We start from the raw sequence: 27,869 nt of genomic DNA on the forward strand, positions 1-27,869 counted from the left end.
TAATTCGCTCTGATTTTGGAGATCTATCAAATTTATTTATTCATATCATCGAATGATATTTGAGGGAAAAAGATAATTGGAGGGGCTCTCAAGCAGAAACAAATTACCTTGATCATGGCAGAACACAAGGATCTAAGGTGAGTACCTTGCATATCATTCTATATCCTTCATCTCCATTTCTCATCATTCAATGTGCCCCCCTGATCCATATTTAAACAATAATATAAATTAATTTGTTAATTCATATATGTCCTTATCATCCTTCTCATCCCTTCTTATATCTACAATTTATCCATCATCTCTCTAGTAAATCTATAATCCCTATCATTTCAGTTATATTCATTATATCTACTGTTATTTATCACATTTTCATTTTATCATTATATTTCCCTATTTTCTTGAACCCACCCACTTCATTTACTTCGTACGTGAAAAAAAACCTTCGACCCATTATTCATGATTTTTTATTGAAAAATGGAGAGTGTCTTTGAATTCTGAACCAATATTAGATTTTAAAGTTGTTAAAGACCCACCATTTTATCATTCAGGAAGACATATCTTATATTATAACATATATTTTCTCATCCCCTAATCACCATTTAAGTTTCTATTAATTCCATAAGTAATTTTACATGCAGAGACAACCCTAGCTCATCACCCTATAATCATGTTTTTAAGAGTCAATTATATAAATTTATTGATTAAATCAATTATAAATGATAAATTAAACCTTTAAATTTGATTGCATCACACCAATGCAAACTTCTCCTTAGAGTCCCCCCTTTTCTCTTCTCCTTGGACACCTCCTACCTATTGGTGAGTGGGTGTAGCCAGAAAATAATTAGGGATTCTAGTAGCACTGATCAAGAATAAAATGAGAAGATCCAAGTTTTGGAGGACTGTGTGGATACATCTAAAGGTTGGGTTTCTGCACAACATGAAACAACTCAATCCAATATCTAACTGCTAGTGGACCCGAATTTACGAAAGGTGAAATTACCGTAGAATTTTATTCACTTCTGATACGTGAATCTCAATTTGGACATCATTCATACCAAAAAATAATGTGGAGTTTATTAATAATTGTAGAAATCTGGATCAAACTCAGTGCAGAGAGAAGATGAATTCAGGAAGGATAGGGATAATTAGAGAGTATATTGTATTAAAGACGTATGAGGATAATATTAAGATATAGGGACAAGGATAGCAAGTAATGAAATTCAAATGAGAGGTAATATGATTTCTTACATTATTTTATACGGTAGTGATAGGAAAAAATAATTAAATGAATTAAGGATAAATACTTAAAGAATAACTAACAGAAGGATACATTTATTATAGGCAAGAGATACTGTTTACATGAAAATATGATATATAATATAAGATAATAAGAAAGATTGAACTTAATATCACGTTGTTTATTAAAAATAACTTTATGGATATTAATATTGAATAAGTTTTATAACAGGTTTTATATTTTAATACATGTGTTTTCAAAAAAATGATGATATAAGGTAATGTATTTTTCAGTAATATAATGTATTTTCGATCCTATCATGATATAACTTAATATTTTAACCTCATTTTCCTCATTCATATATCTCTATTCATCCCTCTCACTCCGTCTCTCTCTCTCTTATTGCAATAATTACTGAATTATGATGATCTTGTAATACAGTGATCCCTTATATATATAAAAATTATAAACATTCATAATCGTAAAATATATTAGAATGACATCAAATATCTATATAGAGTAGCATGTGATGAGGATGGTTGATCTTGTAACCATGGATAGATAATGAGTGATGTTTGGAGAAATAGTTCATTGAGTTTATCACTAATAATGCATAGATGTTCTTATACCTATTTTCCAATTATGATAATTCCCGTCATGGTTACATAATTGGCAATTAGGATATTTCCCAATTATGAGCAGTTAATATCAGATAAGGATTTCACCAATGATTTTTTAATACATCAATACTTAATAATTAAATTTACCCTTACCCATTCTAGGAGTTTCACACCTATAATTGATTCTATGTACATAATAATTTATGATGGTAAGGCTTCATGAATTTGTAGATCATTGTAAAATTATAGTCATGCATCCACAAAATGTTTTTAGTATCTCAGGTCTAAGGACCACTTACACAACCATGATGTGAATCAACCTGATTGGAAAATTGGTATGATACCATTTAGGGATTCATATGGATCAATTTACTGAACTCTTTTTACTAAAAAGCACTTAATATCAAGCTTTAGTGTCTCCACAATAATAGATAATGGGACCTGCCGCACTCATATATTTGTGGACTTCAAACTATCCATCTGGATTCTTCCATGTACTTCTCGGATCATGTATTCATGGACTTCACTATAGGCATCACCCATGCACTATATTGAATCCATCATTAAGAGAAGATCCACTATTAAAATTATCTTTCCCTAAAGTGTAACGGGATGGTAAGAAGATCAACCAAATCTTCAAGGACAACTTAAAAATCCTCAAGGATAACTTCAAAGCTTAAAATGGATTCAATTGCTATCATTTTTGTTGCTAAATAATTTTCTGACAACTTATCAAACCCAGAAAACCCAAAACGAAGTCCATGCCATTTGTTTTTTCAACTTTAACATTGGCTTCTCAATCTAACTGAATGTGATAAAAGAAGACCAGATCTGAACCAAACTAAACTCTATGTAAGGTTTAGGTCCTTGATAAAAATTGGGACCATATTGGGACAGTCCAACACTATAGATGTGTGTCCCTACATCTAAATAAAAAACATAATGCCACATTCCTTAAGCCTTTAATTCATTACATAGTGATGCATCTTTTGAATTCCACAACAATGTATTTTCCCACCTCGGCCAAAAAAATAAGAACTCATATCCATGTCCTTTTCAAAATTTGAGTAGATTTATTTATCATTATATATTCATAATCATTTTGGGCCACCACATGTCTCTAATTTCAAATGGCATTCATTATGATTTTGATACTACCCATTTCTCCTCACATGATGTGTCCCTACAGATTAAAATGAAACATTAACTCAAGATTGGAGCTTTAATGGATCAAAATTTATGATACCATAATTTCACCTTTTCCTAATGATCAGCACAACTACTCGTCTATAAAAAAAATCACTGTTGAGTGTTTGACATCCAAACAAATTAGACAGTGACATGTGGCAAAGCATGATAACTGTTGAGGTTTTTGTGTTTTAATGTACATTAAATTACAATAGTAATCATGACTTTATAAATTAATAAGTTCTTTGAAGTTAAAGGTTTTTAAAGGTTTTTGAATGCTTTAAAAAAAACAAAATTTTTTTTTAAAAAAAAATATTAAGAGCTATTAATATAATTTTTAATAAAAGTTGTTAAAATCTTCTGTATAATTAAAAATGCTTTTTAAATATTCTGAAAATGTTTTTAAATGTTTTTAAAATGTTTTAAATAATATAAAGGGCGTTTTAGGTTTTAAAGGGTCTTTAAAACTTTGATTTATATTGTAAAAAATATTTTAAAATGTCAAAAAATAAAGAAATTAAAAGAATTTTTATTGAATGAGAAATGGTTTTTTAATCATTTTATTTATTTATTTTGGGTTATAAAGGGCCCAATAAGGCCTAAATGGGCGGAGCCCATTAGCCTTAGTGGCGGACCCGACGGGCGGACTTAACCGGTTAAGTCTGCGGTCGGGTCCGCAGTAGAAAGTCTAAATAATAAATAAAAAAACGGGGCGGGCGGAAGTCGAACCTGCAACCTCCGCCCCGGCAACGTGGCACTTTACCAGTGCGCCACGTGTGCACTTTAATATAGAAATAAAATTTCTATATTTAACTTACTTTGGACCCAATAAATTAAATTAGGAAATTCGATTTATTCCAAAGGTCGGGTCCGACGGTTGACTTTCCAAAATTCATTTGTTATTTCTAAAAATCATATTTTTTCCGACTTTTGGAATTCCTATATTAAACCTAACTACTTTAATTAGCACTAACTACTCTAATTAATTTTTTAATTAAGGAAACTTTCTATAAAACTTTGAAAAATCATAAAAAATTAATTACAGCTCCTTTTGAGCTCAAATTTTTTTGAAATTCTCAGAAAATTACAATCTACCCCTCTAGCACTATAAATACCCCTTCAGAGCAAGGGTTGAGTCATCTGACTGGGAAAACCATCTCTCTTGAGCTCCTCTTTGAAGAAGAAAGTGCTCCCTCTTGTGAAGTTCTTCCCCTGCAATCAGTGTGCTTGTGCTTCTCTACTCTCAAGGGAAGTTTTTCATTTTCATCACTCATTCATTTACTGAATAGGGTAATAGTTTCCTCCACAATCATTGAGTTAGTGGTGATTTTTATGAGATTTTGTGAAGGATAGTGAAGGATTAATATTATTTTTGAAAGCGATTAAGAGGAATTGATTTGTTGATCTTGAAAGTACTTCTGAGACAGATTTGCAGAATTGATCTTGATATCACATTTTGAATCTTAGTGCATTTGATCATTCATACATCATTGAGAGCGGTGATTGACCTTTGATCAATCACGGGGAGCGGTATATCGTTTCTTCCACTAATCTGAACAGGTGTTGAAGATCGAGAAGGCAGGGAGGTGACGTTGGTGGCACCAAGGACGTGACGGTGACGAGGGAAGTGGACGTACGAGGAAGAGCTCGTGACGGTCTACCCGAAGGCGATTCGGGGATGAAGCTCGTACACCCAAGGACGTGATGTACCATTGGAAGACTCCTCTGCAGAGGCAACTCGGTGAGTTGGGTTGGGGTGCCTTACAAGGGAGGATCCTTAGTAAGGTTATCCTGAGTCCTAATCAGGACTCGAAGGGGGGCCTTGGATTGACTCGATCACTAGCGGATCGAGGAACCAAGTAAATCTTGTGTTCGAGAGAAAGAAGGTGAGCAACAATCCAAGGAATTTTAAAATTAATTTAGGCAAATTAAAAGTAGATAAGCTAATTCACCCCCCCTCTTAGCTTCCATCAATAAAAAGTAGATAAACTACTCATCTATAAAAAAAATCACTAAGTGTTTGACATCCAAACAAATTAGACAGTGACATGTGGCATAGCATGATAACGATTGTAAAATACATTAGAATAAAACAAAATCTGTAATTTTTGCTGAATGATGCATTATGAAATAGAAAACTAATAGTAAGATGAATTTGGCTTTTAAAAATTCCATAAAATACTCAATATCTAGAAAATTCAGAATTTCATTCAAAAATAAACACAAAAATTTGATATTGATAAAATTGATATATAGTCATGCAAATGACCTTCAACTTATCAAATTCATGATACTTGTGTAGTAATTAGTTTGTTAGCAGAGGGGACATAGGGTGAGGACAAAGAAGAAAAGAGGAAGAGAGAACAGAAATTGGTAGGTGGAGAATCGGAAAAAAATCAAGAGGGAAAACCAATTATGGGAGGGGTAAAGGTTGCAGTAGCATGTCTTCCATGTTTCCTAGTTGAACCAATGGACCGCTGACTATGTATTCGATATCCACTTGACCCCACATTTGATTCAGAAAATGATCACCTCTGCCATTTAATAATTGTTGGTCGACCTTTGTTGAATTTTATGAATAATTCTTACTTTATTTTTTATTTTCTTATTCAGAGAAATCACTTGTGATATATCTAGATAGAAAATGAAATAAAAACTAAAAGGCCTTATTCAAGTTACACATCAACTGTGTAAGTCAGACAACATATTTTCTATGTGCTGGTTTTCTACAGGTTTGGGACTAACATTTTTGGGTTTTAGGTCATGATATATTTTCAAATAATGGGTAAAGCGGTTAAAATTAAATGAATTGGAAAACCCTTTCACATACGAGCCAACTTATGATTCAGACTCCATCAAAAATGACCGATGTCTTCATTTTGTCTCAGTGAGCTACATTATCGTCAAGCACTGAGATGCATCCATACAATCCATAACATGTCAAATATATTTTTTTCTTATCAAATGACACCACCAAATATTTGATACAATCTTATTAATATTCCATTATTAAATATATTGGGGAAGTCTCACACAAAAGAAGATTTTTTTCTCAAAGATACACCCGGGAAACTCAGCATAGAATATTCTCAAAGAAATTTGTCCTCCATAAGTAAACATGATTTTTTTCATAGAAACTCATCTATTTAAGGTACATCATATGATATCTAATAAACCTTAAAATTGTTATGCTCAGCCCATGCATTCATCAAGTTAATAACTTCACAAAACTAATAATTACTTAGTGACTGCACCTATAAATTGATTCTATCATACATATAGATTAATTAATCATGGATCAATTTACCCAAGTCAATTGGTCAACTCAACAATATGTGAGGTACCAAGATACATCACATGCTATTGAAGGTACGAGGGCTTCATCAACCCTTTCATGGAACCTTTTTGACATTAGTCTTTATGAAAACACAAACCCTCCTTTTCATGTCATTTCTAGAATGACTTTGTGTATGGTCAACAATCAAACCTAATTAGTACTCTCAGTTAGGAATTATGCATAGAAAAATTACAATATAACCCTTTCTCCCATATTTTTCTACCTTGACCCAAGGACTTAACATTATCATCTTCCTTGCATTAGTATCATTTCTACCACAAGTGGATGATCATGTCTTCACCACTCTTTCACCTTTGTGGAGACATTCTATCTAATCTAAGAATGTTTAAATTCCATGATGAGAGACTCATGGGTTGTAGTTCAAACATAATCGTCCATCCATATGTCTTTGGTACTCAAGTCTAAGGACCACTTACACAACCCTGACATGAATCAACATGATACTAGATACGAACAATACCATCCAAGGATTCATACAGAGTAATTTATAGAACTAGTTCTCTAAAAAGAATTTGGTTATCGAAATAATAGTGATTTAAAATATTTAATTAATTAAGTTAATACATAAATTTATATTATACCTAGACTAAAAAATGATTAGGGAATCAATGAGTTTTAAAATTGTGATTAAGGGAAGGGATGATATATTTTGTTGAATAAGAAATATGGTGAGATGAATAGGGGATAAGATTTGATATGTGTAATAAGTGATGTGTATAAGTGTTTATGTGTATATATATGTATGAATGGGTATGGATGGACGTGGGGATGCTGACATAGATATATTGATGTTAAGAAGAATACTACAATGTGAATGCAATTAAATCACAGTATATCTTTATATTCTATCAGATCAAGGACATTTATGGTTGAAGGAGAGTCCCTCCATTTCTCTTTTTCCATCCAACTTCAGTTAATCAATCTTCATCAAGAAATATAACGGCTGTCAAAGTCACTTTCTTTCACTTGGTCCACCAATGTAGGAGTAATGCCAAAATGAATTTTACATGGATAGAAGGGCTTATTTATAAATGCAACATATGGATGAGTAGAGGACAGAGAAACAAAGCTACCCTACAAATTTTAACCCAAAAATCCTAGTTCATAAGATATTGCATTTTCAAGTTGGATCATTGATCTACCAATCGTATCAGCAGCGTGTCATGGAATCCTCATATTTTCCAAATATTATGCTCTAATTTGTGGATTAATCATTATGATATGACACATTTAAACTCCATATTCAAAATCTCTGAACGAATCCTCATTTTTCATTGATGACAACTGTCATTCACCACATTTCCACACCCTTTTAAACACCAAATATAAATTCATATTTATTAATATATATATATATATATGAGAAAATTTTATTTGGTCAGTTTAAGTTTGATAACACACATATATGCTCATTATAATGAAAATAAACATAAAGTCATGAAATTAATGTAACAATTGATCTGTTAGCAGCACTCACCGTCTATTCATAGTATCTCCATACAAATGGTTATGTGATCAACCATACTTGCAAATGGTGCATGATAGACAGTGTTTTTCTTTTCAGATATTTTGATGTAATTCTAAATATTCTGTGAATATGTATTTAAAATTGAAGTGATAATCATTGTATGGTATTACCATAATTCATTTATCATTTTTCATATCTTCAGAATTTATAAATAAAATCTCAAGATAATAATAATTATTCAGATTTTCTCTTCAAAAAGTAATAATTATTAATATTTTCTATTGATGAATTTAAGCAAGGCCTTGGATGTATGATTGGCTTTCTGGTCATATTAATTCATGTCAAATGTTGGGATATAGGGCTGATAATCTCAAATTTTGGGTTTTAATTCATCGTCGGTAATTAAGATTATTCAATAAATAGATAAACCAGTAATTACTTAGTAATTTTTAGCTAGTTATGGGTATGGCTCGTCTCCACATGGAACGATGATTAAGGACTCAATATTCTTACTATGGCGATTATCGAGCTGAGGAGAGATAATTCTTAATATGAAATGAAATGATGAGAAGATACTAGGCGAGATAGTGATATCGAGTCAAGGATGGTAGATAGTTATAATTCAAACTTGAAATGAACAACAAGCGGAAATGAAAATAGAATGACAAGAAGCGTGACATAAGTAGGGTAGTGAACGCATCATATACGATAATGAGCGAGTAAGAAAATGGTACGATGATGGTGAAATGAGATTATGCGGATGTATGGAGGTGATGTGACAGTGAAAGATAATCATGGAATCAAATTACGCTATCGATGGTGTCAAGAAGCGTAAGTCGAAGATGCTTATCATAGATCTTTACGTTCTGCCATGATCATGGTGACTTGCGAGTGCCGGTAAGCTCCGCCTCTTCTTTGCTGCTTCTTTCCACACACCCAAGGCACCAAGAACACACTTGATGGATCTCAAAATTTCAATATCTTTCAATCAGCCCACATGACTTGGAAGCAAGTTTAAGGATGATTTTGATAGTAATCCAAACGTCTATTTATAGAGCAGAGGGCATGGATGGAAAGAGGAGGGTGAGAGAAAGTAACCCAGAAAATGTCAGCTCAATCGGACTTGTGGATCATCTTACATCGCAATTTGAATTTGGAGTAATCCTAGCCCATAATTTTCTCTCTCCTCATCATTGGCACTAACTTTTCCTCTTTTTCCGTTTCGATTGAGCTGTCAAATTATCAAGTATTACATATCACCTTGTATTCCACAAGTGTGCGCTTTAAAGTCTCCATGTGTACCTGCAAGAGAAAGGACAAAAATATACTTTTATTATTCCCTTATCGCATGATGTGGCGTCGCGTCGCCGTACGCTACGTCAGGGAATATTCTCCTTTTTTTTCTTTTTTAGCAAATGACGCACGTCATTCATGTCAGAAATAAAGAAGATGCTCTAATCATTATCTGATGCGACGCATGTTTCTGCGTGCCGCGTTAGGCCCTTTTGCCTCTTTAATCAATTACAGAGGTACACGTGTCGCCACGTGTACCGCTGCAATTATTGACTTATGTTTTGACACTTTTTAATTATTTTTCACCATCGATTCTTGATCACATTTACATCCCTTCTTTTTTCCGATGGTCCACCTCACCTCTTGTGATAAAATTGTTTCAATATGTTAGCTCATGATTGGTGCATTAGCAATGATTAGCGCAAGTAATCACTGGAGAAGTGTGTTATTGGTTGCCATTTGATGAATCAAATGGCGACATGTGGCAGCGTATTTTAAATCCAAAAAAAGATTAAAAAATGTTATAAAAAATTATGAGTCATAAAAATATACTAAATATATATTTCAACTTAGAAATTTGATATCTCTCTGAATATAAGACCAAAAAATAAGTAAAAATATATTATGAATCGTAAAATTAAGTTATTTCAGGATACAATATCGGGAAATTCCTTTAAAATTCAATTAAATCCAAATAAATCAGAAATATCATTCTGAGACTAGATTTAATCCTTTAAAGCTTGATACCACACATATTTAATTATTTTAATGCATAAAATATGTAAATATCATAGAATTGAATCAATAATTAGTGTGTTATCAAGGGCCATAAGTGTTGGGTTCTCATTCATGATTTCTGCGATCCCGGAGCGAGACGAGTCTAGCTGCTCATGTGTGCAGCCTCTAGACGTATCCATGCAGTCCTCGGCACATTGGATCTCCTCCTTCTCCTTGACGAGCCCCGTTCTTTCTACGTCGACGTCGTTACGTCGTCCTGATCACATCAGGGATGGAGAGGGGGTGTGGGGAGAGGGGAGAAGAAGGGGAAAGGCCCCTGAACAATTCTGGCCTGGGTGAATTTTGTTCAGGGTTTTCCCTATTTATACTAAGTGGGTATTTTTCATAAAAACCTCCAAAACTTAAGTATATCTTCCAACATCTAAAAGATCATTTGCGTGTGACCCTCTAGGCCCATGTATCAGTCTAGTTAACGACTCCAACGGCCCAATAACCTTTATTGGCCTTCCAAATTAATTAACTATATCATCATATAGATTAATTAACGTCAGATCGATTTAACCCAATAGATAGGTCGAGACTCCAACACGTGGGGTGCCAAGCTACACCTCGTGTCCTAGAAGATACAAAGGAGTGTGTATCGACTCACTCATGGAACCTGTTCGTCATCAATTACTGTGTATGTATAATCTCTCATCCACTTGACGCTCCTTGGACGACTTACGGTATGGGAAACTGTCAAACCCTAATCAGGCATCTGAGTTAGTACTAATGCATTCGAAAATCACCAGAGAACTCTTCTCCAATATTTCACTACCTTGGCCAAGGACTTCATCGCATCATCTTCCTTGAGCTGTCACCTCTTATACCGAGGGTGGACGATCCCATCTTGACCACTCAATCGCCTTCGTGTACTTCTTGGTGCACCCGAATAAAGACCGTTTAGAATCCCATGATTAGAGACTCGTTGGCCATAGCCAAAGTACAACCGTCCGTCCACAAGACGTCTTTGGTGTCTCAGGTCTAAGGACTACTTACACAACCGTGACGTGAATCAACCTGATTGACAGTTCGGTATATTTTTTACCATTCAGGGATTCATACGGATCAATTCAGTGAACTCTTTCCACTAAAGAGCACCCACTATCTATCCTTAGTGTCGCCACACTAATGGCTACGGTACCGGCCATACTCATCATATGAGTGAGGCTAGATAGTGTTATTCTATCCGGATACTTTGATGTCCTTCTCATGTATCCTTTGAATAGGAATATTTAGAACATATGCTTAAAGACTAGTGATCTCCGTATTACGATCTCATCATAATTAGCTAAGTCTGATCATGTATTCATGGACTTCATTATACGCATCACACGTGCACTATAATGAATATGTTCTATTAATGAACATGGAACGAGATGTGGAATGTGTGATTGGCTTTCCGGCCACATATATTTCCATCAACAAGAACATGGGTTACGGGGTGTCAACATAAAATAGGCATCAACAACAAAGGGCAGAGAAACTTAAGCAATAACATGTGTCATCGATAATATCTACTAGATGGGGCATGCATAAGGTGGGGGGACTCCATGTGTGGTCAATACAATTTCCAACATGAAAATTCACTGGTATATCTCCCTTTTTATGTGTTCCATGTACCAGCCAACATATTGGACATCCTTGTCGGAAGGCACAATGGGATGCATGGTGTCCCACACTTCACATCGTGTCCCATTCGCAAGTCCAGGATGGAGGTTGAGGTGGGTCATGTAAAACATAAATGTGAATTGTGCTGGTCATGTTTCCTGAAAATTAATCCATGGATAAAAAGTTCCCTGGATGTGCATGACAATGAGCATGGATCATATTTTTCAAATCCCATTAGCCAATTGGTCGAGCAAATTAAATAGACCCTGAAATACCCTAGATTAATGGTGCATCTGATATAGTCCTGACCAATATTTGGTAAATATATAAACTAAATATTTTTTTAATATTTATCATAATGTTCATTAGCTTGGTGAATAAGCCTTTAATGAGGCTAATTTCCAATATCAGATTAAAAAATAGTTATGTTATGATATATTTTGAGCTCACTACAAAATGATGCTTGGTTTGAATGTTTAAATGATGGAACATAGTCTTTCAAGCCCATATCAAGTGACATAATTTCTATTATCAAATGCAAGCTTCCTATCATGCATGCAAATGGGTGAACGAAAATCTGACTGATCAAACTGAGGTCACATGGGTTTGTTTTGTTGGTCATGGTATCACACTTCTTTCCTTATGCCTCACCCATTTATTGAGCAGGCCATCTTCTTGGACTGCTGAAACTACAGCTTGGAGTTCAAGAGGGCCATGCATTCTAATCACAGTCCAACCTAACTAACAGCACACTATCAAGGTCTGATGGGATTCTAAAATGATTAATATCCCATTTACATTTAGTTTCCCCATATGTTAGCTCTTCCTTCACCAGTTTCAATTATGAAAAATGGAGCTGAACTCTAGATCGGCTTCAAGCCTAGAAAATTTTCCTTTGTAGAACAGTAAAAAATGCTAGCAGGATGTGCTAGCTAAAAATATTCCTGAAGTTTGTATCTCGTCCCTTCTTTCTTTAGTTCCAAACCCACCAAACTTCCCTATCCTTTAAAGGAGTTTCTATATTCTATCACGTCTTGTGTCCTTTTATATTTGTTGAAAAAATATTTTTTTATATAAGGTTATCTTCTTCCTCGAATTTGTTAGAAAGTTCCAGTAAATATATCAAAGTTAACAAGGCCAAGCTCTTTGTGTCAAATATATGTCCACTGACGATTTGTTTGGCGGCCTCACATTCATTTTTATACTAGTGCTTTCACAGGCTTAGGCACATGATCCCAAAATTATCAAATAAACCTTCAAGGCAAGAGTGATTTTCTGGATGTAAATGGATAATATCCCATATACCCTATTATGAACCTGACTTGAGCTTGGAAACATGAGTTTCACAGGACCCTTGGAAACCTTTTTTAAATTTAGAATGATTAATATGGTTTTTATCAGTCTTGATCAATGTCCGGAATGAATTATTTTAGACAGAGTTGTCTTTAAGTTAGGCTAGCTATCTGTTTTAGGCTTTTCATTCATCTATTTGAGGAATTTCCAAGATCCAATGAGTTAAGTATAGCATTACTTTAAGCGCAATGATAGTCGTTCTCCAATTACTTTAAGTGTCTCTCAAATCCAAGTCATTCATCATTAGTATTGATGGATGTAAATTGATATTCTCCCAGATACCCTATCAAGAACCTGATTTGGGCTTGGAAACATGAGTTTGACATGACATTGGAAACCTTTTCAAATTATAAAATAGCCGATATGTTTTTAATCAGTGCTCATCAATGTCCTAAATGAATTGTTTTTGACATGAAGGTTTCTATGCATTAGGCTAACTATTTCTTTTAGCTTTTTCATTCATCTATTTGATGAATTTCCTTGATCCGATTAGTTAGGTATATCATTTAATCTAAGCATGAAGATCGTCTTTCTCCAATAACATTAATCGTTTCTCAAATCCAAGTAATTCCTCATTAGTATTGATGGACGCAAATCCCATCAAATATCTTAGTCTTTGTGTATATCTAGCAGTGGAATTTCAGGTGTCCTCTTATTATTGAATTTCTTGTGTCCTTTCTTCCTTGACAACACCAAACTATGTTTTTATAATTTTTTATAGTTAGATATTTCTATCGGGTTACTAATCTGTATATTATTTTTTCAATGATATGCATGTCTACAGACCACAAGCACCAGCTACATATAGATAGCCTTGGGAGCTTATTCATTCCATCAGTCATCCATCCTGACCTTGGAATGGAAACTGGACCCAAACAGTCCTCTCCTAGGGGACATATGGCAACCCACCACTACTGAAGCCTCTGGCTAATGACACATGGAACATCTGCTCTGTCCTTTTCAGTTGGTTGTTTTCCTTCATTATATCCATCATCCATCATCAGTCATCCATCCTGACCTCGTACCAAAAACTTGAACCAAGCCATCCTTTACCATCCTCCCATTCGTTCCACCATCCGTACCCCCGTCCTTTTGGACGTCAACATAACGAAATTGCAGATTCATTATCCGTCATGCACTATCAGTAACATGTTATCCGCCATCCATTACTCATTCATTATCTACCATCCCTCATCAGTCATCCATCACCAAATATGGAGCCAAACAGTCCTTTACCGTCCCCTCGTTTGTTCCGCCATCCATTCCCACCAGCCCCTCAAATGGCAGCAAAATAAAACCACATTTTCATCATCTGCCATGCATTATTGATCATCCATCATCGATCATCCATCATCTGTCATCCATCATCCGTCATCCATCATCCATCATCCATCATCCACTATCGTCACCATTATCTGTCATTCATCATGGGTCCTCTGTTATCTGTCATCCACTATAGGTCACCGTTATCTGTCATCCATTATCGATCACCGTTATCTGTCATCCATTATCGATCACCTTCGATCACCTTTATACATCTTCCATTATGGATAAAATGTTATCCATCATCCACTGTCTGTCATCTGTTATCCAGCATCTGTTATCCGTATCTGTTATCGATGATTCATTATTCGTCATTACTCATCCGTTGTAATCCGTCATACGATATCCGTCATCGAGTGCCTGTACGATAAAATCGTCATCCCTCATCCGTCATTCCTCATCGGTCATCCTTAATCCGTCATCCCTCATCCGTCATCCCTCATCCGTCATCCCTCATCCCTCATCCATCATCCTTAATCCGTCATCCGTCATCCCTCATCCGTCATCCTTAATCCGTTATCCCTCATCCGTCATCCTTATCCATCACCCTTAATCTGTCATCCGTAAAATCCGTCATCCCTCATCTGTCATCCTCAATCCTTCATTCTTAATCCGTCATCCTTAATCTGTAATCCTTAATCCGTTATCCTTAATCCGTCATCCATCATTCGTCATCCTTCATCCGTAATCTGTCATCCTTAATCTGTCATCCTTAATCCGTCATCCTTCATCTATCATCCTTCATCCTTCATCCTTAATCCATCATTCATCATTAGTCATCCTTCATCCGTAATCTGTCATCCTTAATCTGTCATCCTTAATCCATCATCCTTCATCTATCATCCTTCATCCTTCATCCTTAATCCATCATTCATCATTCGTCATCCTTCATCCCTCACCCGTCATCCTTATCCGTCACACATCACTCATCCATCATCCATCATCCATCAGTCATCTTTTACCCGGCATCCGTATTCCGTCATCCGTCCGAACCTTAGCTTGGGTTGGAGGACTATATAAATAGAGGGGGCGGAAACGAGTGGTCAAATCTTCGAAGCGATGGGAACGGCAGGCTCGGGAGGAGTCGCTCTGCAAACGCTGCGCCTCGCCTCGTCGCTCTCCGCCTTCCGCGGCCGAGCAATTCCTCTTTCGACTTCTCTCTTCGCCCCCGCCGCCGCGAAGCCCACCCCGACGGCGCTCATCGTCAGAGCTTTCTCCGCCTCTGCCGTCCACGCCGCTCCTGTCGCGACAGAAGACGGCAAAGGTTGAATTTCTGGCGTTTTAGCGTTTTTTTTCTCGTTTTCTGGCGGTTTTTGGTTCGCTTTTGCTTGGATTTTTGATTTTTTTTGGCTCAGTTTCGGCCGGGAAGCCCCGATGGAAGGCGGCTATAGATTTCAAGTGGATACGGGACAACAAGGATGTGGTTGCGGCGAACATCGAGCACCGGAACTCCAGCGCCGATTTGGAGTTGGTTCTTGAGCTTTACGATAAGTATTGTGGCTTGCAGAAGGTTAGGGGTTTGGATTAGAGCCTTTTTGCTTTATCTGCCTCGGCTTGATATGGTGCATTGTTGGAATTTAATGTGGATGAGTTCTCGTTCAGTTACGATTTCTTTCGCCGTGGTGGAATGATGGTTCTTTCATCGCGTCGGGATTCTTGGTTGTGCCGATCGCGATTTGTTGATTTATGGGGAATTTTTCTCGCCGAGGACAATTATGAAGTGTCGTGAATTTTTATATATTATCTGATTAATTCAGCCGACTCTACTTTCTAGAATCTAGTGATTTAAAGAAAATAAATTATGATCTGTAATGTTGTTTATGATATTTCAAGTACTTGATGGTTGTAACGAGCATTTTATTTAAATGTAATAATTTCCCCTTTTCCCTTCTTTTCTGTTACAACTTATGCTTTCCGTCTTTCCTACTCTAGGATTTCCTGTTTTTTTTAGATGCATGAATAAGTGATAGTAATTCTACTTTAACTTTAGAAGTGCAGCACTAAGTTTTGGTCACAGATGGCAGGAAGTTGAACGCCTGCGGGCCGAAAGAAATGCGGTCGCGAATAAGATGAAAGGAAAGCTAGAACCTCCAGTGCGCCAAGCCCTAGTCGAAGAAGGTGAGATTATAGAAATGGAAAACTTGTGTCTCTCCGTTCTATTGTCAATCGCCAACCAAAATACACCCTAGTTTTTGCACATCATCGTTTTCATCCACAACCATACATTGTCATCAACATCGTCTGCAGCTTGAGTGACCATTACGTCTTGGTCAAAGTCTTTTTAGTTGCAGACAATGGCGATGACCGTGAAGATTTCGTTGTCGTTTAATTATTTGAGTGAGATTAACAGAGGGAGAGTGACAGGAAGCGATGATCAGACAAACTCGTCATCGTCTTCGTCGTCATACTTGCGGCCAGGAGACAATGTTGGCAATGATTGACCGATGACGTCTCTATCATCCTGGCAAGGATGAATCACATGGACGATAATGCCCCATCATACTCTTGTCATTGTCGTCGGCGGTCGAGAACACTTATCCGAAGCACTGTCCCCCACTGTCTGAGCCTAATTTTTGCATTCTTTTTTTTTTCTTTCTTCAGGGAAAAGTCTGAAAGAGAAGCTCGTTTCACTTGAAGAGGAGCTCATCCACGTTACTGATAGTCTTCAAATTGAAGCTCAGTGTATACCGAATATTACCCATCCTTCCGTTCCTGTTGGGGGAGAGGAGAAGTCAGTCCAGAGAAAGTTGGTTGGGTGTCCCCGAGAGTTTGGGTTTACCATTAAAGATCACGTGCAGATTGGAAGAGACTTGGATCTTTTCGACTTTGATGCTGCTTCAGAGGTAATGATCGTTTTCAGCTTTTTGCTTGGAAAGCTAATTCAGGGGTCGTTTTTTATTTGCGTCTAGACTTTCGGGAAGGCTGACAAATTAAGAAATAAAATGAGGATTGAAGCATGACCGTGTCTTTCAGAATTTACCTAATTATTTTTAAGAAAATTCCCTTAATCTTGACATGGCAATATTGTATGGTGGAATTACCGTAAGATTGATCACGGCATTATCAACGAAAAAAGGGTTTCTATTGGTTTCTTTGGTGGTCATTCAAACACGTGTAAAGCGATTTCCTTTTAAAGATCGTCAGAAATATTCTTGAGCGAGTTTCTTTTGAAGTTGTTCCTTCGTTTTCATCGAATGTTATTCTTTATTTTTATCCTGTTCTATGTGTTTTTAGCAACGTTTTTTTGTGCAGATTAGTGGTTCAAAATTTTATTATCTAAAGAATGAAGCTGTTCTTTTGGAAATGGCTTTGGTGAACTGGGCACTCTCTGAAGTTTCCAAGAGGGGTTTTATCCCTTTAATAACTCCAGAGCTTGTGAGGTCCTCCGTTGTTGAGAAGTGTGGTTTTCAGCCTCGTGGACAAAATACTCAGGTTCGTGTTCGCAATCTTGTACATGCGCATTATCATCCCATCTTGGTGATTCATTCATTTTTAATTTCTCAACAGCGTTAGCTAACCATCGCAAAGAAGAGTAAATCTTTGTGCTATGGGTCGGTGCTGTGTTTTCTAGAAATCGTCCTATGTTAAAAAAAGCAATGAACAAACTCCGTTAATCTCCGGATGATTTCCTCCAATCCTCATGTGAAGGAGATTTGTTGTAGGCATTTAGGGGAAGAAAGTTGGAGTGTTTAGACAATTGGTCAGTCTCCCAGCTGAGATGAAAGAATCTTATTCACCCACTAGAGAGGGAATGTTGGAAGTTAGAGAAAGTATTCCTTAATTTATGTTAGGGGCTTCTATACAATGAAGTAAAGGTTGTGGTCGCCTATTTCCAGTGGACCAACCACTACCGAAAACAGCACATTGGCTGTGAAGTGACCAAGGGCAGGGGGGTCCTGCCCTCTTCGCTTACTCACCATTTAATAAATCTACTATCTGTAGAATTAATTCTCCCTGATTGTGGACAGAAGCAGTGAAATAGTTGAGTTCTGAGGTCTACCCGACTGTGTGGAAGTCGCTTCTTGAGCACTCAGTCCTGGCCAGCAAACTTTTCTCTTCGATGGCAATCCTTCAAGAACAATTTCTCAAAGAAAAACCGCATCTAGTAACAGAGGAGAGGATGGCTTTGAATGATGTGCTTCTCATCTTGGTATGTTGGGAACCAACAAGGTAGGCTGGCGTGGTCACAGCATGGGGTTGGTAAAGAGAACTCTTAGACATTTGTTCTCTTAGCTTCCCATGGTTGCTATAAAAACAATGGTTGCTTTGTTGGAATTTGGCATTGTTCGATTTGAATCCCTCAAGTCTTGTACTCAATTGACATCTTACCCATTCAACACCAGTATTGTGATATAAAATGTGTGTAATCATACATTAAGATAGAAAATTTTTGTGACCGAAGGATTGGGGATCAGGTTGGTGTCTAGATGTGTTCGATGCGACAAAGTTTGATGAATATGGAATAAATAGATTTTCTGGCCCATGAACGGCCCAGAAAAATGATGTTGTGGAGAGAAAAGTCACACCTTGATAGAGATCGCTAGAACCCATCTTCCTGAGAATTTGACGATCCCATCTTCTTGAGACTTAATGCTCATAAATGCTAATAATATTTGGCTTAAATATACTTAAAGAAATAGAATAGAGAAGGTTTTATGGGTTCATGGAGTCTCAGGGATTTCAAAGATGGTGATACGGCGTAATGTAGAGAATATATTCTCAGGTGTCTTGTTCCTGTCGGAAGGTCATATAGACTTTAAGACGTTAAATGGAAAAAATTGCAGCCAAACCCGTCAAAGAATACAACTTTGGGTGTCTAAGTCATGAAGGACAGGGACTAGGGAAGCATCGAAAACCTGGAGGTGGACCTGGATCAGCTCCAATAAAATATGGTGTCACCGAGACTGAAGCTGCAAGATGATTGCTCAGTTCATACTGAAAGGGAGCTGTCGATTCAAATACAGCGTACAATGATGGGCTTTCTGCGTTTTTCACCGATACATCTCATAACTTACCAATATCTTGAAGTTAATGGAAGTTTTACTATTAATGTACAATTTACAACGTATGGTGAGCTCCATGGCCCTGGTTTCTGAGGGTTCCCATGTGCTTGAATATAATATTTTTTGAAATTCGCCCTTGTTAAGCAGCTCTTCCTCCAGCGTCTTCTGTCTCTCCCGGTGTCTCCTCTTGAAGCTAGTGTTTACGAATGGGAAAAAGACATCGAATTTCTCATTGTGGCTGGTTTAAATACCAGCTATTACAGTTAAGCGGGCTGGGCCCATCAATGATAGGTTACTTAATTCTCTCACGTGACAGTATAAGTAATTTGCATCTTTTTGTCCTTCATGTGTGTCCACATATAAATAGAAAGGAAAAATAAAACTGAAAATATGGGGTAAATGAAATGAAATGACTGACTAACTATATTAGATACCAATTTAAAAGTCGTTGGCTTCGTCTAATTTACTGGGGTTCTTGGTGGTTGAATGGAGAATGAATCACACATTTGTTTATTAGTTTGCTAGTTTATGCGTCATACTGTAATTATTATGCCTATGATGACACACCATGGATGCTGCTGCGTGGATCTCTTTAGTCCACATTAGCTGGCTTATATCTTTTTAGGATCATTCCCTGTTGAATGCTTTTGAAAAGCCATTCCATTCAATCATTTAACGTCGTATATCAGTTCAGGTCTACTCCATTGAAGGAAGTGATCAGTGCCTCATCGGAACGGCAGAGATCCCAGTTGGTGGTCTCCACATGGACTCAATCATTGCTGATTCTTCATTGCCTTTAAAATACGTAGCCTTTTCCCACTGCTTCAGAACAGAGGCAGGCGCTGCTGGAACTGCAACTCGGTAGGCTCTTATTTTCTGCCGTCAATTTTCTATTTACTACAAAAGTGTTTTTTTTTTCATTTCTAGAAGTAAATATGCAGAGGGTTGTATCGAGTACATCAGTTCAGCAAGGTGGAGATGTTCATCTTGTGCCGGCCAGAAGATAGTGACCGGTTCCATGAAGAGTTAATCAGAATCGAGGAGGAGCTTTTTGAATCGCTCGGCCTACACTTCAAGTAATCGGGAAATCACATTCTTTCCTTGGCGAATCTCACTTATCCTGGGTGTTCATTATGTTCCTTAATTGTCTTGATTTTGCTCGCAGGACATTGGAAATGTCATCAGAGGACTTGGGGGCGCCGGCGTACCGGAAGTTTGATGTGGAGGCGTGGATGCCAGGCGTGGGCCGTTATGGCGAGGTATGCCTGTCGCTGTCGTTGTCATGGTCATGTTTGTTATTCATTGTCAATCACTCTGAGCATAAACATCACCGTTTTTATTGTCGATGAAGTTGCATGTAGCAACCGTATAGCATGCTAAGCTAGAACCAAAATTTTGCACCAACGCGATCATTAATATCAAATGATAATCTATGTTGGAGTGATGTTGTTGTTGCAATGACTATCATCGTCATCAATAACAAAGTAGCATGCCACAGCCATATTGGATTTTGGAGTTTGAGATTTATATTCTGCTAACATTAGATATAGCATTTAGTTATCATATTTCATGCCAGAATAAATTATCTCCAAGACAATCATTAACTTTGCATCGTGATTTTGTCATATTGTTTGTCGTTGGCTTCATCGTTTACTGACCAAATCTCATGAAAAATTGGATTAACTATAAGTGTCGGAAACGAGAGAGTGGGCATAGATGGTGCAAGATCACATTTGGGCTAGAATCTTCTTTGATGTTAATATTGTTTTCATAACCATTGTCATCACCATCATCGTCATAAAAATATCATTGTAAATGGTGTTATTTGGTGTCTTAATTATCATAATAGTTATTTTCTTCTTAATCATAATAAAAAATCTTGCGCCCTGGAAGATTGAATAAGTTACATCAACCCCCCACAGATATCGAGTGCATCAAACTGCACAGACTACCAGAGCCGGCGATTGGGAATTCGATACCGCCCGAGCTCATTAGCCGATCAGGAATCGGCGGGGGGGAAGAAGGGCAAGACGAGCAGCGCGGCGGCGACCCAGTTTGTGCACACGCTGAACGCAACTGCTTGCGCCGTTCCTCGCATGATTCTCTGCTTGTTGGAGAACTTCCAGCAAGAAGACGGCTCGGTGATTATTCCTGAGCCGCTTAGGCCATTCATGGGCGGTCTCAGTGTTATCTCCCCAAAGCCAAGGTGAAAGTCTCTCGTTAGCTCCCCGCTTGTGAACTACCACCGAGTTCTTCCTTCTACTTCGCACAATTTTCTTTTCCTTACTCGTTATCTGCTGCGTTTTACTTTTCTGGTATTGTTCTTCTTTCTCTGGTAAAGAGATCGGTTGTCTTTGGAATTTCAGCAGTTCTAGAGAGAAGAAGCAGAATATTCTGAATGGCAAATAGTGAGAGAGGGAGAGAAAAAGAGAGAACTCAGTCTCTAATGTTCATGAATCACGTAGCTTTTCCATCTCTCATCAATTCAGTTTTATTTATGTCATTCATTGCCTGGTATTTTTTAGTTTTTCCTTTTTTGGTGAGATGTTGCCTTCCAACGATGTCATTTTTCCTTCATCCGTTTAAGAGATTAGTTTTAAATAGAGCTTCATCTGTTATAAAGTGTAGAAACATATTATCTTGAATGTTTATTCCGACATCTGGTAAATGTATCATTTTTGGAATTTTCATATGTTAGAGAGAGAGACAATCGGGTTAAGATAATTGGTTTGCAACAAAGCTCTTCCATTTTATTTTAGTCAGTCATTATCTGGTGCTTTATTTTGCCATTCTTCTTGTGAGATTAGCCTCCCAATATATCAAATTTTTATTTCTGTTGGCCTGGTAAAAAGACCAGTTATCTTTCAAATTTCACATGATAATGATATTATTCTATATCCTTAAGGGTGTCTTCAGCGGTTTATCCCGTTAGGGGCATTTCAGTCATTTGGTGTTTACAGTTAGGGTGCTCCGCTCTCTTTCAAAATACTTTGAGGAGAGCAGTAAAAAATAAAGGTAAGATCGGCTGCCTGGCTCGCCGTCTCAGTTGTCTGTCTCGGTTCTGTCCCCTCAACTTTTAGGAGTGATTTCCTTCCCTCGCCTCGCTGGATCTTCTGCCGGCTCCCCTTCAATCCAGCTCGTAATTCCGCTGATCTGTTATCGTCTAGTCTCGGATGATTTCCGTCACTTTGCCGCATCTTATGGCGACTTGTCCCTGGTTGATCCTTTCCTCCATTTGTCCTCTCCGACCTCGGGAACACCTATTGGTTCCCTGTATCCCCATCCCAGATAAGAAGCTATGTTTTGGTTCTTATCAGATATACAGAGAGAGAGATAGAGAGAGAGAAGAGAGATAGAGAGAGAGAAAGAGAAGAGAGATAGAAAGAGAAAGAGAAAGAGAAAGAGAAAGAGAAAGAGAGTGAGAAAGAAAGAGAGAGAAAGTGAGAGAGAAAGAGAGAGAAAGAGCAGAGAGATAGAAAGAGAAAGAGAGAGAGAAAGAGAGAGTGTGAGAAAGAAAGAGAGTGAGAAATAAAGAGAGAGAAAGAGGGAGATCTGGAATTTCTGGAACGTTGATGTAAGATTTAACTTATCAGCTGTGCTTTCCCCTCTTCTGGATTAAAAACAAGTTGCAAAAACTGTCAGTAGTTTCGTGGCCTAGAGAAAGAGGGATGGAGCGAGAAACTACAGACAGAAAACTTAAATCTCCCAATAAAGGGCCAACCAATTATAGAATATGATATGATACTAGTCTTTATGAGAACCAATTAGAACTTTGCAATGAGAAGGGCCAACAGATCATGCGTCGTCTCCATAAATTTCTTCAATCTCGTGGAATTAGAGAGAGAGGGTACAAAGAAAAATAGGAGAGGCTCTTTGGACAAACACTCAGAGCTTCAACTTGGAGAGATCGACCTTCTGCACTGGATATGAATAAGCCTCGTAGTTTATCTTCTGTCCCAAGGTGCTGATTTTGGTCAGCGCAGTGATCAAATCCACCTGCCAGAATTGAAATTCATTAGTTTACCCACAATGGAAAACAGCCTCAAATGCGATTGTAATCAAATTTTTAGATTATCATCACCTCGTAATCGGTCTGAGATACCGTCTCTCTGCTCCGTTGGTACTTCTCCACCCAGGGACGGACTTCGGGGTCTGTCGCGAGCTGCGCCTCCGTGGCTGTCTGATCAGGCCCCACAAATGCCGACATCACCGCTAGCTGCCATTATTATGATGGTTTCCATTAGCTCTACACTTTACCATGTTTTCCAATTATTATTTTTTTTTGAAAGAAATGTTTTCCATTTTTTATGAAAGTGAATCAAGGTATGATCTGATCCAATTGGGTCGTGTCGGCCCAAGAGGTGTCAGATCGGTCAGATAGACCAAGACCCAGACCGATCCAACGTGGCCCGGACCTACTTGCTGCGGTAAGTCAATTCTCGGTCAAGACGGTCTCCCTGTCGATCGACTTATCTGTAAGTTAGTAAAGTTCACCAACTTACTAAGTCGGACATACTTATTGCTAATATGTGGAAAATTGAACACCTAATTCTGGTTTGGAATGTTTCATGCATCTGAACTTTTTATTATCAAATCTTTTGCTGTTTTCATCAATTCAGTTTGAAACGGACACTTTATTTTCCTTCCCAGTATAAATTTAGAGAAGAAGAAAGCGCTCATTGTCAGCTATGAATAAAAGTAAGTGGATTTTCATATCATCAAACTAATTACTAGCTTTTGATTATATGAAAAAGAGTTATGTAATACTCACTTGGCGAGGGCCCAAGCCGATGGATGTAAACTTGTCTTTTAGTTCCTGAACAGATGATTTGTCCCACTGAGGGATGCGTCCTTCGGGATCAGGCTCTTGGGCATCCGTCCGTCCAAATTGTCTGTCGAACAAGCCCCACTGTTATCATGATCACAGCGTAAGATGAGATTATTTCCCCCATATAATCATTTTTCTAATTACATTGACTCTATCATGATGAAAAAGTCAAGTGCCAGTTCAGTTTCTTAGATGGGTCGTTTTTACAAAATCAAAGAGTGCTTGTAATTTGGGTTTAGGGTTTACGGTTCTGGGTTTAGGAGATGAAATTGGAACTTGCGGCAATCTCTATCAGCATATAATATAGAGCACTCAAACAAATGGCATGGTATCGAGGAACGAAGATTCTTTTCCTATATCATGTATATATGGCATTGATGGAATCATAGCGAGATTGATTACTCCTTTTCAAAGGAATACTCATAATTTGGGTTTAGGGTTTAGGGGATAAAGTTGGAACTTACCGTGATCTCTATCAACAGACAATACAGAACATTCAAACAAACGGCATGGAGGAAAGAAGATTATTTTCCTATGGCATAGATTGAATCTTAGCAAGATTGATATCTATATGCCCCCTGATTCTGCAAAAATATCTTTTTTTGGGAAAAAAAGTATACCCTTAAACTTGGATTGACGAGAAAAAGGAGGAAATAGCAAATTAGCATGCAATTGGATTAAAAGACGATTCAGGATAGGTGAAAGAAATGGTATAAAATGTAAGAAAATTAAGAATGAAACCAGATTCTTGTTTAATCTCATCTCTTTACTTCATGGATATAATCTTATTACTAGGATATTTTCAGAATGGCTTGTAATTAAGTAGAGCACGCTGACGAAACGATTAAAGTGTAGAGCCGGGGATGATCCAGAAACAGACCTGACCACTAGAGCCATAAGCTCTGTAGAGTGTTCTTCCTTTCTCTTCGTTTCCTCCACATTTTCGAATGGCCGAGTCGAGGAATGTTTTCTTCACAGCAGACTGTGCTGTACAGAATTCCAATCATCAAGTAAAACAAGACTAGTAAGAACAGTGTCCCATTAGTAGAAATGATGTGTAAAATAATGATAATTAGCAGTCTAGTAATAGTATATATGTATGACATTCAATTGGCAACAATTTTATTTCTTCAAAAATACAAAGATTATCCTAACCCTAGTAACTTCAATGGAGAGTACCTTTTTTATGCGGGTGTGATCAAGAAAAAAAACCTAAGAATATGTAGGTTAACCTAAAAAATTAAATTTATCTTTACTCGGCGAATCAAAAGTCAATGAAATTTGAAATACTTCATAAAATTTGATTAAGATAAGAAACCCTTCGTATCTCACCGCCAAGCTGGATGAGATCTGCATAAGAAATTGGACCTCCCTTGGAGAAAGCATCAATCTCCTTCTTTGCTTCTTCAAGAAGGTTCAGCGCATCAAGGAGCCCACTGTTTTCGGGTCTACTAATCTCCTCGCTTCACGAGAAAAATCATAATAATTTATTAAAAAAGCATATATGAGTGAGCTTCAAACATAAGATCAGTAACTGAGCTTATATAAAATTCTTTTCTTGGAAAGGAAAAAAGACCAACCAAAATGGATGATCAACCCTTTGGGCTAGTGTTTGCCCTTCAATATCCATCCAGTATCTGATACTAGACAATTGATATACAGTTTCCGAATGAAATCTAGATGATTTCAGATACCGGATATCGCACGGATACAGAATGTCCACCCGATACAAGATATCGTAGGGGCCAGGATGTGGCATATGTCGGCACTGGATATTGCAAGGATGTAGAATGTCCACCTGATACCGGATATCGTAGGGGTTAAGATGTGGCATATGCTGATACAAACCTTGTGCTAGCTTCATATCGGAAGGAGAAGAGGACGAGGCAAGGTAGGGAAATTCCCGGGGTGAAGTGAAACGAGAAGGGTGGGAGAGGGGGCCGAGCAGGGGAGGTAGGGATCGGCCCGGGGACGAGCCGCCTGAAGACGCGGTGAAGCAGAGACAATCATGAGGACGGGGATTGTGGATGGAGACGGAGCACGGATCCAAGAAGAGACGAGAGGGGAGAGAGGACCAACATTTACTTTGAGAGAATAGCTTTCAGTTTGCCCTCCCCAGAAGGAGGGCTGTGCTATTTAAAGAAACAGAAAAGGAAAACATGACCAGAATGCCCTCGACGTAGCCTGGGAAACCTATCAGATGCCCACCTAATACCGAATATCGTAGGGGTCAGGACATGGGAGATGCCAGGAATAATATCCATCGGATATCAAATATCCACCCGATAACCGATATTGTAGAGGTCAGGACATGGCGGGTGCCTGTGCCAGATATTGGATCCGATATCTGGATATCAGAAGTCGAATTGAACATCGGTATCCAGAAAATCCAATAGCCGAAATGGATGATCAACAATTTGAGCTAATTAAAGATGATTTACAAATGAAGTTACCTCAATCGGATCGATCCATTTGCTCCCCCAGTTTTTGTGGCCTGAGGTAGAAATATGTCAGTGGGCAAGGAAAAATTTGATGACATGAGATTAATCTTCTTCTATCAATTGATCGAACCTTATCATAAGTGAATGCATCAGCTAGAGCAAGCGTGAGAATCGATGGCACGAGCTCTGGGTGCTCCTTCAAGATAAAGAACAGTAATCTCAGCAAAACATGAAAAAAATCTAAAGAGATTATGATCTTGATTTTAATGGTGGAATGAATTCTTCACACCTTGACTGCTTTCGCGAGAGTGTCTTTGATGAACGCTGGAAGTAGAAACAGTTTAATTTAGAAGCGAAAAAACAAGGTAAATAGATGAAACTTTGGAATGATCAGTTTCTGTTCATCAAATTACATTGAAGATCAGAACGTTGTCTTCTCTGTATCAGATCTGCAGCAGTGGCAGGTTCAGTGAACAATCCTGAGCTCGACAAAACCTCCTGCAAACAAAAAAAAGTAGTCTTGATGAGGAATTTCGAAGAAAAATCCCAACTTTGGAGAACATGAGACGAGAATTCCGTCAGTGCGATGAACATCAGGGCATGAAATCGTCAAAATTAGGGTAAACCAAGGGCCATTAGCATCAATTTATCAAAGTTAAACTGAATAATTCTACTCTAATTGCTACTAGAAACAGAACCTTGCTACAAATTTCGTTTTAAGTTGAAAACGACTGAAGTTCTCTAAGATTGAGCTGAATCTTACAGGATTTCACATACCATGCCAAGCACGGCGCCTGCGCAATGTAGGGCTTGTCTCCGGCCGATGGAGTCGATTCTAAGAGATTGGCTGTCAGCGGCGCCGAGGCAAGCGATGGCGACCTGATTTCATCCCAAAATCCCAATAAAAAAACATCGAAAATCAACAAAAAATGCAGAATCATTGAATCATTCATCGTGTTCATACATTGTTCGTCTTCCTCGACGGTGCTGGCCGATGAATTTGGCGGGAGAGCGCTCCAGCTGAAGGCAAAGTCGAGAGGTAAGAGACCGCCATTACTGTTTCTCTCTCTATCCCCCCTCTCTCTCTCTTGGTATTTTGTTGGGAAGAGATAGAGAGAGAAAGAGGAGATAGAGAGAGAAGATCTGCCACTTGGGCAGCTGTGATTGGTACATTATCTTCAGGAAATCTACAGAGGAAATCTGAACAGGGAATATCTGATCTTCCAGATATGCCCATGCATTAATGAATGTAAATTTTCTCCTCATCTTTCCTAGAAAATTAATGTCTAGATTTTGGATTTTTTTATATGGGGATTAGAGTGATATCTAGAGTTTAGAGAGAATACTTTCTTATTGTGGTATAAATAAT

The 27,869-nt window shown here is 37.7% G+C and overlaps 2 protein-coding genes across 3 annotated transcripts; one reads left to right on the plus strand and one right to left on the minus strand.

Moving 5' to 3' along the window:
- The first annotated feature begins 15,279 nt into the window (after window positions 1–15,279).
- On the plus strand, window positions 15,280–21,591 carry SRS (Seryl-tRNA synthetase). 2 transcript variants are annotated; one of them, XM_078586741.1, is made up of 9 exons: window positions 15,280–15,492; window positions 15,584–15,738; window positions 16,253–16,346; window positions 16,830–17,071; window positions 17,481–17,660; window positions 19,926–20,092; window positions 20,173–20,307; window positions 20,397–20,490; window positions 21,154–21,591. In XM_078586741.1, the coding sequence occupies exons 1-9, from the start codon at window positions 15,288–15,290 to the stop codon at window positions 21,439–21,441; spliced, it is 1,560 nt and encodes a 519-aa protein (XP_078442867.1). In that variant the 5' UTR covers window positions 15,280–15,287; the 3' UTR covers window positions 21,442–21,591. The 2 variants fall into 2 exon arrangements, with proteins under 2 accessions (XP_078442867.1, XP_078442868.1); XM_078586742.1 differs by having other exon boundaries at window positions 15,351–15,492; window positions 16,246–16,346.
- A 1,390-nt stretch (window positions 21,592–22,981) lies between these two features.
- On the minus strand, window positions 22,982–27,621 carry TL29 (ascorbate peroxidase 4). The gene is made up of 11 exons (XM_078586743.1): window positions 27,465–27,621; window positions 27,278–27,379; window positions 26,914–26,998; window positions 26,790–26,824; window positions 26,631–26,696; window positions 26,513–26,553; window positions 25,392–25,522; window positions 24,940–25,046; window positions 24,003–24,140; window positions 23,313–23,447; window positions 22,982–23,227 (listed from the first exon to the last, which is right to left on the minus strand). Exons 1-11 carry the CDS (start codon window positions 27,552–27,554, stop codon window positions 23,117–23,119), a joined length of 1,041 nt encoding a protein of 346 aa, XP_078442869.1. The 5' UTR covers window positions 27,555–27,621; the 3' UTR covers window positions 22,982–23,116.
- Window positions 27,622–27,869: the final 248 nt, after the last annotated feature.

This window comes from Wolffia australiana, chromosome 14 (genome assembly GCF_029677425.1).
Source record: "Wolffia australiana isolate 7733 chromosome 14, ASM2967742v1".
Taxonomy (NCBI): domain Eukaryota; kingdom Viridiplantae; phylum Streptophyta; class Magnoliopsida; order Alismatales; family Araceae; genus Wolffia; species Wolffia australiana.